General features: G+C 35.0%; 1 protein-coding gene and 1 long non-coding RNA gene across 5 annotated transcripts; both read left to right on the top strand.

Moving 5' to 3' along the window:
* The first annotated feature begins 1,511 nt into the window (after positions 1-1,511).
* On the top strand, positions 1,512-4,357 carry LOC110925540. Of its 3 annotated transcripts, none has more exons than XR_002584538.2 (4): positions 1,512-1,780; positions 1,852-2,754; positions 3,021-3,127; positions 3,821-4,357. It is a non-coding gene; the product is annotated as an uncharacterized LOC110925540 (long non-coding RNA). The 3 variants fall into 3 exon arrangements; XR_004885737.1 differs by lacking the exon at positions 3,821-4,357 and having other exon boundaries at positions 1,852-1,907; positions 2,266-2,754; positions 3,021-3,207; XR_004885736.1 differs by lacking the exon at positions 3,821-4,357 and having other exon boundaries at positions 3,021-3,207.
* A 3,120-nt stretch (positions 4,358-7,477) lies between these two features.
* LOC110925522 lies at positions 7,478-11,906 on the top strand. Of its 2 annotated transcripts, XM_022169465.2 has the most exons (3): positions 7,478-7,787; positions 10,869-11,136; positions 11,723-11,906. In XM_022169465.2, the coding sequence occupies exons 1-2, from the start codon at positions 7,500-7,502 to the stop codon at positions 11,121-11,123; spliced, it is 543 nt and encodes a 180-aa protein (XP_022025157.1). In that variant the 5' UTR covers positions 7,478-7,499; the 3' UTR covers positions 11,124-11,136; positions 11,723-11,906. The 2 variants fall into 2 exon arrangements, with proteins under 2 accessions (XP_022025157.1, XP_022025156.1); XM_022169464.2 differs by lacking the exon at positions 11,723-11,906 and having other exon boundaries at positions 10,869-11,302.
* Positions 11,907-14,487: the final 2,581 nt, after the last annotated feature.

Here is a 14,487-nt window from a genome sequence, read left to right as displayed (position 1 = left end):
AAGAATAAAACAAGAATTGAATAAAAGAAACGACTTTTGGGTTTCAACAATATTAAATTTGTGATAATGACCCAATTGACCAAGCATATACATCACTATAGATTTGAAAACAAAAATCTGATGAACAACAAAGCAAAACAAATTCTATTTACTACAATTGCAACAGCATACGATTTAAAACCAACATATATATATATATATATATATATATATATATATATATATAAAGAAAACCCGAATGGGTATAAAGCAATCGAGCATTTTGAAAAGTCCTAAAAAACCCTATAATCTCTATTATAAAAGTCCCTAATTCTGAATAGCTAAAACAAAGTTGATAATTTTAGTCAACAAAGAAGCGACGCACCTGAAATCCTCTCGTTTTTAGGCTGATTTTTTTTCCGGCGGTGACCGGTTGAAATTCTCCGGCGATCGTTGATATTCTACGGCGATTTTGAAGATCTTTAAGCGATTTTTGGCCAGCGATTCTGGGTATAGTTGAACATCTTCGCTGATATGGGTATAGATGAAGAATGTTTGATGGAAATTTTTGGAGAGAGAGAATTTGTTTTGATGTTTTGAAGTTTTGATTGGTCTGTGCATATGGAGACTTTATGATTCGTACCTAAACATGTCTCTCTCTTTCTTGAAAGAGATGAAAATATGTTTCCCATATTACCCCTTAATGTACAATCAATGTATTAAATAATACTGAAAAGTGGAACTAAAGAAAGACATGGCCCAAACTTAATCTCAGCCATTCATTTAGTTTGATCAATGGTGGTTAATGGGTTTTCAGGGTTTAGTCAATTGGAGTGGGTTTTCGATTTATCCTTCCCCTACATATATATATATATATATATAGATATATATATATATATATATATAGGCCAGGATCATTTCAGAACCATAAATATTTACAGAACTCGCAGAACTCCTAATAAACAATCTTTTTATTTATATATTTTTATGTTTAGGGTAATTTTATCATTTATTATGTGTATTTGTACCATTACATACATGTTAAGAGTAATTTTATCATTTTTTATCTGTAATTTTATAATTACACATATGTAAACTAGTTTTTTTTACATATATGTAATTAGTTATGACATATATATATATATATATATATATATATATATATATATATATAATTTTGGCAATTAAACATATGTAAACTACTTTTAACATGTATGTAATCAAAGAAATATATATAATAGATGATAAAAGATCCTAAATACAAAAACTTATTATAAAATGATTGTTTATTAGGAGTTCTAAAAGTTCTGTAGTTATTTATAGTTTTGAAATGAACTCAACCCATCTACCTATTATACTAAAAGAATACACTTAATGCCACATGTCCTTTTCTTAAACCATTTTTAATTGATGTGGCATCTCTCTTTGAGGAGATAATTGGTACATGGGCGGCAAATTCATTTCCCCTCTCTCCTCATTATCCTTCTTCTCCTTATTTCAACATTTTCCTCTATTTTCCTTCTCACGTAAGTTTCTTCACACCATCATCTCTCTCTCTCTTCTTTTCCATTTTTATTTCATCCTCCTTCCTCCTAACATTCAAAAACCCTAATCTACGTCCTCTGTAGCCACCAGAATTAAAATCAAAAACCCTAGATCTGATTATATATTTCACGATGTGGATTCTTCTCTCAAAGGATTCCGGTCAGCTAGGGTTTCCTCCGCAGCAACTGGTGGTGATGATTGATGATAATAGATATGACGATAGTGGTGGTTCTGGCTACGATTATGGTGACTCTCGGTATGTATTCTTTCTAAATCATTGTAGAACTCAAGTTATAAAAATGTTGACTGAATCATCATTGACTCAAGGAATTGGCCAATTGGGGGAAGAAGACGTTGCAATTGGATTGCCCTTTGACTAAAAGGTATAATATGCTTAACTTTCTACCCTATTTGTGACCATACCTATTGTTTCTACTCGATGTGTTAGACACCGATTAGGGTTACCCTCTATTTTCTTATCTTGATTTTTGCATTTTTGTTGCTTATCAAAATTAGCCTTAAACGGGTTTCAAATAAAATTAAAGAGCGAGTACAAAGTACTATATATAATAACAATCAAGCTTATTCTAATTTCTAGATTTGATTACATGGATAAATTGTTTTGTTGAATCCAGTAAATTGTAAATTGTCTGGTCTTTTAACTTACACTTACTTGATGATGTTGGTGGGTTTTTTTTCTTATTTTTAGTTATTATCCTGAGTGTTTTGCTTTTAATCTAGGGTGAACCCATCGCGAGCCGTAATCTGACAATGAATCGTGTAAAATTGCTACCATTATTTAGGTACACACAAAGTTCAATTTCGTCATCTGTTAAGGCATGCCCACCAGGTGTTTGTGTTTATGTGTGAAAGAAATGAGTCAATGAAATTTGTCTAATTTATCCGGTTGTTGAGAAGGGATTCTCTCACCTAACTTTTCTTGATTTGGGATGTTGTTAGTTTGTTTTGATTGTGTGATCTAATGTTTTGTTGAACAAGTGGACAGTGCTACTAAACATGGTATTCTTTTCGACGTTGTGCAACTACTCACTGACCTAAACTTCATCGTTACAAAAGCAAACATTAGTTCTGATGGAGTTTTCAACACCAATGATCAAACATGTAATAGGCAGCTTGAAAGAGCCGGTTGAGGATAAAAGTCATTGAGTTCATTCAAGTTGTTAAAATCTCAAAATATGTTGTTTGGGGCGTGATGGCCAGTCATCGCAGGTATGTAAACTCATTCGCAGCAAATATTCATTTTAGTTGTTTTTCTTGCTTTTTTAATCAAGATTCCATATTTCTGTTCTCCATGGAGAAACATGATACACCTTCATTGCTGATCTTTGTTGGTTTAGCAATGATACTAATTTATATATGTATAATAACATATAAGAAATAGTAGTAAATAACTAGAACTATGAATGTAATCAAAGGCCGATTCAAGAAATAAGAGTAAATGATGTTTTCTTTTCTGTTGTGCTCTGGACTTTTAGGTCCACTTGAATTCGTTGATGCGATGACTTTAGCAGAGGCGTGGACTGTATCCATTATCTTCTTATAAGGTCCACTTGAATTTGCTGATGCAATGACTTTAGCACAGGTACGACACCTATTGTATTCACAATTTCCATTGATTTCTTTGCATTAATTGGTTGTTCACTGTTTTCATTCACTCCTATAGTTCTATGCATGTTACGTTTTAATGACACCTTTAGTGGTCCGGGTTTTTTTTCAGATATTCTTTTGCTAAGTGTTGTTTTAAAAACACACTGTTAGTTTTTTACATGTTTGAATAACAGGTTAATCTTGAGAAACTCATATTGTTACATAATCCTACATTGATTTAAATTGTTTTAACATATACCAGCAAGTAAGCTACTTTTTGAATCAATACTTTTTAGAGCTGACCTATGCTTTCAAGTTTTACGTTTTTTTTTTTTTTGAAGAAAAACTCATTTGTTCCAACAGTTGTAGTAGAAAAAAGTCACATCCGAATGCTTATAGTATTCTTTGTTGTTTATATTGCTTTTGTTTAGTTAATGTATTGCTTTTTATAAAAGCTCATTAATCATACTTTAATACTAATTTTTATTAAACTTTTGGCCATTTATATTGGGAAGATAGATTTTGTTGAACAAAATACCACATCGAACAACTTTTGACCGGTTTCTATCTAAAGATAAAATTTTAGTTCGAATCAATCAACTATAAAAGTAAGCGCATTTAATAATTTGTTTAGTTAAAATAAAAAATCATAGCATTGGTCAATGGTGGACTTTCTCCTTCATCTCAGGTCCTCAACATGCCATTGCCACCAGATTCAGTATGGTTGTTTTTGTGAATTATATATGGGTATTCATTTTTCAATCGGAAAGCTATTGGGTCGGTTAATCAGGAGTTTTGATCTTCATAACAAGTTTTCCTTCTCGGTGAGGTGGTAAATTTTTTTTTTTTTGGAAAGACCGTTGGTGTCATTCGGGTCTTAATGACGTAGTGGAGATTTGGAAGGCTCGGAATGATAAAATCTTCAAAAGCGAAAACAGTTCGACCCCAAGGGTGTTGGAATACATTAAAGACACAACCTTTTGGTGGATATCTAGAAGATTAAAGATTACGGGAGTTAGCAGCTCGAATTGGAGTTCCTTTGTGGGCATTGACTTCGGTTAGGTGCTAGGTTTTTTTTTTCTTTGTGTGGTGTGAGGTACAGTGTATTTTTTTTAGTCTGCGGATGTTGCTATGTTGTCTATTCATTTATTTTTATGTTGGGCGTTTGTAGGGTGTTAGGGGGAGTTGTCTTTTGGCTAAGCACTTTGTTTGATTTTGGTGTGGAATGAAAGGTTTAGTTTGCTTATTCAAAAAAAAAAAAAAAACATAAAAACCTATCACCACAACTTTAATGCTATTTAAAGTTTATTTCTTATGTTTTCTTCAACCTATCGTTTTTTTTTTACTGTTTTTACTTTCACATAAAAAGCTATCACCGTTTTTTTACTGTTTTTAGAATGTAAATTGATACATAAAAAGCTATCACCGTTTTTTTACTGTTTTTAGAATGTAAATTGATACTTAAGAATTAAAATTCGTTTCCCTTTTTTAAATGGTAATTCCTAATAAGTTATAACTGAATTCTAAAATTGTAATATGTTTTTTTTTCATATGATAAACGTTTAATTTTATGCATTAAAATTATCAAACAATTTAATGCTTTTTAACTCTTTTTTAATCATGACTATATTTTAAATTACATTCCATTATGGGTATGTTTATTACATTCTGTAGATGTAGATTTCTATTCTCCTTTATTATTACATTTTATGGGTATATTGACTAGCGGAATGGTTTGTGCAACCGTACAAAGCTACAAGTAAGAAAGCTGTACAACCATGTAATAGAAACAGAGATAATATCTCGTGCAAGTATTAGTAGCCGTACATATATACCTAGAATTAATTTGATCCCTTCTGCTAAAAAGATTCCTTTTGCTTTTCAAATGAGGCAATTTCCACTAGCAGTATGTTTTGCAATCACAATCAACAAAAGTCAAGACCAATCACAGTCAAGAGTTGGTTTGCATTTGAAACAACCTGTCTTCTCTCATGGTCAATTTTATGTTGCTTTATCAAGGGTGAAAACATGAGATGGGGTCAAACTACTAATACTTGATAATGACGGGAAACCTACAGATAAACAACTAATGTGATTTATAAAGAGATTTTAAACGAATTGTGATTGTTGCATATTCATGTATTTCAATTTGTCGTTGTAATATAATATATTCTGTTGTCTTTTACCGTGTATAAAATCATAGTATTTGATGTCAGCTGTATAGCTGTATTAAACCAACTGGGGTGTCCCAGTTGGCCAGTCCCACCTCTACTCTTCATAGAGACCCGGGTTCAAGTCCAGGCAGGGGGTATTCTGCCACCTTCTTCCCAGAGGGAAACAGACTCAGCTCGGGATGGGGTATTCACCGCCAGGCAGCATTGGGACGTTGCTAGCTTGTGGAGTGGGATCACTCCAGCGGCCGGGAGGTCCGTGCAATAACCCCCCCCCCCTGTATAGCTGTATTAATGAAGAAATTTTATTTTACCAAACCGCGAAGCTCGCGGGTTTTTAAACTAATATATATATATATATATATATATATATATATATATATATATATATATATATATATGAATAGAAAGTCTCCATGAACAATACCTATATATATATAGAAATTTTAATCTGGTTATAATTTTATTATTATACATAGTTATATTATAAATAAATTTATTTAATCCCTATGGTATATATAATACACACATTTAATCTATTTAATTGTTTTAGTAATTTATTTTTTCTCCCATTACTTGCATTCGTTGGCTTAAAAAAACTAAATACATAGCTGTGTTTGATTGTTTTTCTTGACGTTCCTGTATAAATTTCACTAAAAAGGGTTATGTTCGAAATAGAGTCTTTATATTGTATCGTAGGCTAGATCAAGTGTCGATGTCATAACGGTATTGTGTCGAACGAAATTGATACCAACCGGACAACAACCATACCAGTATCGGTATTACTGGATATACATTAATGTATATACGCTTTGAAACAACTTAGTTTACTTAATTTGATTTTTTATTTTTTGTTCGATAACTCGCGTCCATTATCTTTTTTTTGTAAAATTGGATATTGACTGTGTCTAATGATTTTTTATTTTTGTTGGATGACTCGCGTCCACAATATTGCTTTTGATAGGCACCCATTTACACCATTCAAAGTTAGGGGGATGACTAACTCCTCTATCCTCAATTAAAGCCAATTTGACGACCTTCACCGAGAATCCTTCCTGATTTCCATCGTTCCACATCCATAAATCTTTATTATTTGAAAGCGACATCCTATTGAGGATCACTTGACATTCCTGCCATTTCTTAAGCTCAGCATCCGACTCTGGCTATCTAGACCAATTCCACACGAATCTGCTATTTCCTTGGTTCACATCCCTTCTGTCTGCAACCCTGCATAATTTAGACAATTTCAGACCGAACAAATGTGGCCACCTTTCCACGAAAGGCGTATCACCCATCCAAGTGTCTAACCAAAAGCGAATCTCCTCCCCGTTCCCTACCTTACCCAAGATCAGACGGTTTAAACCCTTCACGTTTAGTTTCAAGATAGAAATCGAATTCACTATATTTTACCAACATCCTGTAATTTTTCCATTAAGTGGTAGGAAGCTCCTTTGGTTGTTTTTACCATGGCAAGTTTCCACCACCTTTCTCCATAAATTTTGATTTTCGACCTTGTATCTCCACCCCCATTTAAAAAGAAGAACAAAATTGATCTCTTTTAAGTTTGTTGATACCCAACCCCCCTTTTGATTTGGGCCACGTGATCCAATCCCAAGCCACCAAGTTCATTTTTTTATTTTCATTTGATGCCGCCCAAAAGAATTTTTTCAATTTCGCTTGAAGAATCTTGATAATTCCCACCGGAACCTTGTATAGCGAGAAGTAATAAATAGAAAGACTGTGAGTCTCCCCCCTATCAAAATAGTTTTAACTTTCTAAACTGATAATCTTTTATCAAAAATCTCAATAACTAGAGTACAATTATTAGTTCTTTTCATGTTTGCTGATGATTATTTTCTTTCTGTATAAACGAAATTCTAGCTAGGTAACGGCAGTCGCTTGAATTATTCACTAGTTGCATTTATTTTCGTTACAGGCAAATTACCTGAAAATATTTCTCAACATGCCATACCATTGGTTTTGCCTTTTTATTTACCACCGCCGTTATTTACTCCTTTGATTATTCCGAGGTTGATGGATTGCTTAAACCGATGCACATGCACTTCTACGCGTCACGTCCATCTCTCATCCACGTGGTTGCCCTAAGCCAACGACAGACCACGTGTCATTAGCCGCCACAAAATATCTGGTCCATAAAAGCCCGCCAAAACGTTAACTGTCATTTGAAGTAGAAAAATGGAGAAGAAACCAGAAGGAAAAAAGAATGGCTGCAAAGAAGACGATGACCTCCCTCGCATGCAACTTAACCATGTCTCTAGGCTCTGCAAGTCGGTGAAGGACTCGGTCGAGTTCTACGAAAAGGCGTTAGGGTTCGTGCCGATTGAGCGCCCGCAAGGGTTCGATTTCGATGGCGCCTGGTTGTTTAATTATGGAATTGGGATTCATCTAGTTCAGGCTAAGGATGAACAGAAGTTACCTGATAATGATGAATTGGATCCTATGGATAATCACATATCCTTCCAGGTAACTTCTTGCCTCTAGTTTTGTGTTTTTGTTGAGGTGTAATGATTTTTTTTTAAATGGCTTATTATTAATCAGCAGAAGGGTAATTTTTTGAAGTTTGTTGACAAATTATAAGTTTTTTTTTTTTTTTTACTAATTATGTTAGTTGTTATTTTTACCCGTTTTGAAGAGGTTCATTGCAGAACAGAGAACTAAGAGCATTTACAATAGAGATGTTTTTTTTTTGATCTTTTAAAATAGAGAGAGAGATGTGGAGGAGAGAGGGTGTGAGGTGGATGTGAGAGAGTGTGGTAATGTATGTGAAGAAAAATGAAAAAAATAGAGGGAAAAAGGTTATGTGAGTGTGATGCAGGAGAGAGGAGAGATAATATGTGTTTTTGTGTTGTGTGAGTAGGTCAAGAGAGAGAGAGAAGGGGATTTGTAGACACCCTTATAAACAAGAAAAAAATACCGAATTTGCTCTTAGACCATGTGTAGTGATAGTGGGTTATAATGCCCCCACCATGGGGCATTATCCGACACGTGGCGTCCTAGTCAGCGATGAAGCATTATAGCAAAAGTGGCGTAATGGGGCATTATGCCAATAACCCCCATTCAATCATTTCACAATTATTTTTTTTAATTTAAAACATAAAAAACTTCATTAATTTAAAAAAAATTACATTACTTGAAATAAAAATAAAAAAAACTGAAAATAAAAACAGAAAATAAAAAAAACCCGAAAAAAAAAACCAAAAAAAATAAAATAAAGTTAAAAAAAAATAACATGATCTAGAGTCCATATTTTTCTCTAATTTTTTGGCGACGCATTTGCGCAAGGATCAACGCATCGCCTTGTAGGTGGTCGATAGGTTTGGACAAAAACTCAATATCCTTTTCCATTTGCCTCGCCTCTTGCATCTCGTTAAATTTTTTGGTTTCGGCCACTCGTTCCTTCATAATCTCATAACGTTGGGTTGCGTCCATTTAATGATATTTTTTTGTACGCCGCGGTGCGTCTTTTTCCTTCTTCTTATGCGACCTTTTGCCGCGTTTCGATGTTTCTTGCACCGGTTCGGGTTGCGTCTCCGGCACGACTTCGACATCGGGTTCGTATTCGGGTTGTGACGGTTGAGACCCACCGGCTTTTGACCATAGCCGAAAGTGGGAGGCACAAACGGAGTGGCGCCACTCAAGTAAGCCGCGTACGTTAAAAAGCTCGGGTCCATGTCTTGAAGGTTATAAGGGTTTTGCGGTTGAGTTGTGTTCGGGTTCGTGGGTCTTGCGGGGACACCAAAAGGGGGTCGAAATGGATGCATGCTTGTATAAAAATGTAGGAGAAAGTGGGTGTTTTTTTATAAAAAATAGAGGAAAAGTGGGAGAGAAAGTAGGAGATAAAGTGGGTTTTTTTATAAAAAATGTGAGAATGTGGGATGATATATATATAGTGGGGTAATATTTTAAATTAAAAAAACAAAAAAATTAAATAATATGACCGTTGTCAACGGTAAAAAGTGGGGCCCCTCTCATTTTAAGCGTTTTAATTAAAACGCCGAACCAATTTTTTTTTTCGAAAATAACGCCCTATAACGCCGGGTGTAGTGGCTTATGGGGCGTTATAGGGCGTTTTATTTGAAAAATTTTTAAAAAACACGCCCCACTACGGGCGGTCTAATGGTGTAAGGGGTGCATTTCCATTGAAATTAGGCAAACTTTTCCTCACCCAATCATGTTGTGCCATGTCATTCCTCTCTTATTCTTGTATAATGCTCAAAAAAAAAAAAAAAAAAAAACACACACAAGTAGTGAATGTCTAAAATGAGATTAGGCAAACTAATTTTAAAAATATGTGATTGGTTGATATAAGTCTGGGCCCCACCACTTACCCTCTCCCTCTTCTAAGTCTCCTCGATTTGGGACTTCCCCGCACGGCAAACATCCTTGGCGGCGGTGTTGCCCCTTGCCGCGACCACCCCGTATACCTTATGTTTACATAGTAAAGGACAAGTAAACCACATAATTTACTTGTACCTTGTGGTTTTAATTAGAACTAAGTATGTGTTAAAGCATAAAGTGGCGGATCCAATAATTTTTTCAGGGATTCTTTTGGTAGATTTTCAATAATCCTAATTATATACAAAGTTTTTACTAATTTTTTCGGTTTTTTTTTGAACTGAGGGGTTCCTGAGAAACCCAAAAACCCCTTGGATCCGCCCCAAATGCACACTTGGGTATACTTTACTTGTAGGTTTTATGGTAAAGGACTACCGCATAATTTACTTGTAACTTGTGTTTCTGGTCAGAACTAAGTATGTGTTCAAGCACTACAAGAAAAAGTATACTTGAAGTTTTATTTTAAGTTTGATATAGAAGCCGGTGACATAACGTTTATCTCGATATCTGTTTAAATTATCAATGTAATACACACATGTAACATAAATTAAATTTGTTCTCCATGTGATCCACAAACATAAAATTAAATTTAATAATGTCTCATGTGCATTTAGGTATTTTCGTAATTCTCAACATGAATTCAAATTTTAAATAAGAAAATCTAAGCCCCTTATCCTTCAATGTTAGACAATCCGTAGTGGGTTTTTTTTTGCCCCCCCCCCCCCCAAAAAAAAAAAAAAAAAAAACGTCCAAGCATGTCTTGGAACCGCCCAAGGGCTTTCTTTTTAAGAAAATGGTGTGGTGTCCTTTTTAAACGCCTTCACTTGTTTCATTGGCCAGTAGCATTTTTTTATGTTTTTTTTTAGTTCTATTTGAATATCTAACCATCATAAGATTTCAAGCCCTATTACACCCTGTTTAACATAATGCATCACAATGCCTACATACTGACTGGATCGCCATATAACGCAAAATGCCCAAAGGTCTTCCCTCTCCCACTACACAAAGTCTCAACTGTTCTATATGTTATCTACTTTCATGTGGGAAATTAAATTTTAAATAAGAACAAGGAGGGATGAAAGTACTAAACTAGGTACATGAATTAGTATTATAGGATGATACAAATTTCATTTGGGATTAAGATTTGTAAAGTCATTTTTGAAAAAAAAAAAAAAAAAAAAACCATACTTAGGGTTTGTTATTGTTCAGTGTGAGGACATGGCAGCATTGGAGAGAAAATTGAACGAGCTGAACATCAAGTACATAAAGAGGACAGTGGGCGGGAAAGAAGACGGGGTGATCGACCAGCTGTTTTTTAAAGATCCAGATGGATTTATGATTGAGATCTGCAACTGCGAGAATGTGAAGCTGAAGCCTGCGGGTTCCATTGGCCGGCTTAAACTGCCATTTGACCGCCATAATCCGCCTGTGGAGCTCGACTCTAATGCTGCGAACGCCAGCTGAATCACGTTGATTTGTACGAGTGATTTGTATGAGCTATGTTTCTTCAACAACGCATTTCTCAACTTATATTTGCATATGTAGATGATAGTTGCGACCACAAAATTGAAGTGTTTGCTAGCCATGCATTAATTAGCTGTAAAACAAAATACACGTCTATGTATGGAAACCCGTTCTTTTTGTAACACAATACACATGTCTAAGGTAGGTAAGTAGGGTATCGTATAAGTATCTTACCCATATTGAGGGTAAGTAAGGTATCCATAAGAAACAAATAGTTAGTTCTAAGGTAAGTAGGGTATTATTTAGGGTAAGTTAGGTGTCGTATAAGTATTGTACCCATAAGAAACATGTAGTTATCGTACCCATAAGAAACATGTAGTTGGTTCTTAGCTAGCACTACACAAATTGTTTGATTATAAAAGATAATGCAAAAACTTGACATGCGTTTAAATGCTTAACATAATTAATAACCTATCACATTCCTCCTAACACTCAAGAGTCTCCATAATTATTCATTTATTCACATTGATGTTTGTTATTAATTTTACATTTATTCTTTGCCTATATGTATGATCATATTGTAACTTGTTTTGTTATAGTGAGAGTTATCATTTCCTACATGGTATAGAGCCAAAACCGATCCACCCTCCCTCATTCTTCATCATCGCTGCTATGGCCGCCTCTTCTTCCGAATCCAACCCCCTCCTGTGACAACTGTGCTCTGTAATCGATGTTCAATGTAAAACAATGTTAATTATTAATAAAACGATGTGTTTTGGTGTTTTTATGTGTGTATTTGTGTTTGATGATTTTACGATTTGATTCGAGTTAGATTTCAAGCTTTAAATCGCTTTCTGGAAAGTTATACGCAAACTTGTGCGTAAACGCAGTCAGTTTAACGCGACAAACACTCCGGGATAGTGACATAGGCTTAACATATCTTAAATAACCTAAACATAACTTAGAAATAATTTTTGGAAGATTTGGTGTGTTGAAATCAAGTTTGTTCGATCGCAGGGACTATTTGTGTCAAATTGCGAAACTATGCCGATTTGCATAGTAACGAACGTTCCGGAACTTGATCATAACTTCAACATACCCTAAATATCCTTTATATAGCTTAGAAATAGGCTTTGAGGGGTTCAGTATGCTAAAATAAACTTTTTGATCAAATAGGGACTAAAAACGTCAAAAAGTGCATAAGTTTGCATTTTCGCGCATATCTTACGTTCTGAATATATCCGGACATCCAAAAATTTTTGTAATCATTAAAATATCTTATTTTAGTGATTGGAATGCAAAAATTCCATTCGTCGCTTAATTTGGATCGTTTTTGCGTCCGTTACGATTTCCGTCGTAATTAACCGAATAACGCAACCGTATGACCAAACGAACCGACATCCGAGATATTTTTGAGCATATTTTAAGTTCCCTATACTTTAACTTCATTTTAGAGCCTTGAAATGGGGTTAACGGAGCTTAAACGTGCCGAAAACTGACTTTTAACATGAAGGGACCAATATTGACATTTCTGGAAACTGGGCTCTCGCGGGCCGCGTAAGAGAGGTCTCTCTCTCTCGCGGGCGCGACAGACACTTAGCTCAGATTCTTTGTATTTGGTCTATTTCAGCCAATTTGATGGTTCTAAACCCCTGATTTGGATACCATTTGATTGTTTTTATGTGCCCCACGTATTGTAAAACCATGTGCCCACTTGTATGGCCTAGATTGAAGCACGAAATGCGAGAAACGATCCTAACAGTTCTCCGAAAACTATATAAACCCAAGCTTTCCTTCATTTTCTGCTCACACTTTGGTTCAACCTGCTCTAAGTTGAAGTTATTACTTCATACCTGAGTTGTTTGAATCAAAACTTCCTAGCTTGGACCCTTTGTGAGTTTCTTTCGTGCTTTTATTGCTTTTCAAGTACGAAAGTCAAACATTGTTTGACTTTCTGCTTTGACCAGTCTTTGGTCAACACAAAGTTCGTTTGAACTTTGCAACGTGAGCGTAATCACGAGGGTTATAGTCCCGTATGACTATACCTACTGATTACCACGTTGATTAGGCGTAGTGACGAGTCATAGTTTCGGTCAAAATGCGTATTTATGCGTATTTTATAACCAAACTATTCTTGGGTATCAAAACCCTTTGTTTTGATATCAAAACCTGTTTTCTAACTTAACTAAACATGTTTTAACATGTTTAGCTCGTCACTTTTAGTTTAGTGCTTGTATAGAGTCGTAAGTCAAGCGGTCTAAACCACCGCTTAGACTTTCGAACTAGACCCGTTTGGTCGATCTTTAGGATCCGACCAAGCATGTTTAGTGACCATAGTTGTATAGGGAATAACCTTCCGAGGTTATACCTTATGGTCACATAGTTTAAGTAGTTGTATGATAGGTAGTTTATATGCCTTAGGAAAATGACCAAAACGCCCATTTTCATGCATAATTGAATTTTAAGCATATGTAACATAAACTTTTGTCACTTAACTGATTATGCAACACGTATAGGCATATAATACTTGTCATAGGACTAGTTAGACATCTCGAACACGCGTTTGCGTGAACGACACGTTAAAGTAGCGTAAGCTACCTTAATGGGTCGTAACGGGTCGAAAGCACTTAGTATAGGTTCCGATTTAGAATGTAGGCCTTGTTAAACCATATCATATGAGTTCCAATACTCATTTGGTTTACGAAACCCCATTCTGTCCGATCTTCCGATTTAGGTGTCGATTTATTTGACTAGGTGATCTGATTATTAGGTGCTGCTTGATTTCTCTGGTTTGCTTGAGTTTGTTGAGTTCTTTTGATTGAGGATACTTTGTACTTCGATGTGAGTACATAGTTCCTCTATTTTACCGTTTTCAATTGTTTTGGGGTGATTCATATGTGTTAAATGATTTCGAGGTTTATACGATGGTTTCAAAAACGATTAAAATGGTTTATATTAAACTAATACCGATTTCGATAATGTGAACAAATTTGTTGGTTGTAGTTACATAAAGAATAACATTCATTAACATTGATCAAGCCGACCAATATTAGGTTATGGTACCATAGGATCTGACACATCCCGTTATCAGACTGCACCCATGGTTATGTGTGGGGGTTATGTGGGTAACGACCGAATCTGTGATTGTTAACTTACCCTTTGGTGGTTTATTAATTCGAGTTGAACGATGGACGAGTTGCGAAGGTTTGGATGTTATTAGCGAGGCGACCAAAAGTAGTTTTCACAATTAAAACAAGAACGATTTTGGGATGATATAAACGGTTTTGGAAACGATTGGAACAAGTTAAACGATTTGAACAAACGATTGGTTTTGGGTGGTGATTAGGTAATGGGACGGGTATAA

This window comes from Helianthus annuus, chromosome 17, assembly GCF_002127325.2.
Source record: "Helianthus annuus cultivar XRQ/B chromosome 17, HanXRQr2.0-SUNRISE, whole genome shotgun sequence".
NCBI lineage: Eukaryota > Viridiplantae > Streptophyta > Magnoliopsida > Asterales > Asteraceae > Helianthus > Helianthus annuus.
Note: the sequence above shows the minus strand (reverse complement) of the source record. Positions and strands in the feature narration are given on the sequence as shown.

Excerpts from the sequence above, each read along its gene's own strand:
- LOC110925522 (XM_022169465.2), top strand. The coding sequence starts at position 7,500 with ATGGAGAAGAAACCAGAAGGAAAAAAGAATGGCTGCAAAGAAGACGAT. Across the intron at positions 7,788-10,868 it reads ATAATCACATATCCTTCCAG|TGTGAGGACATGGCAGCATT; the intron begins GTAACTTCTTGC and ends GTTATTGTTCAG.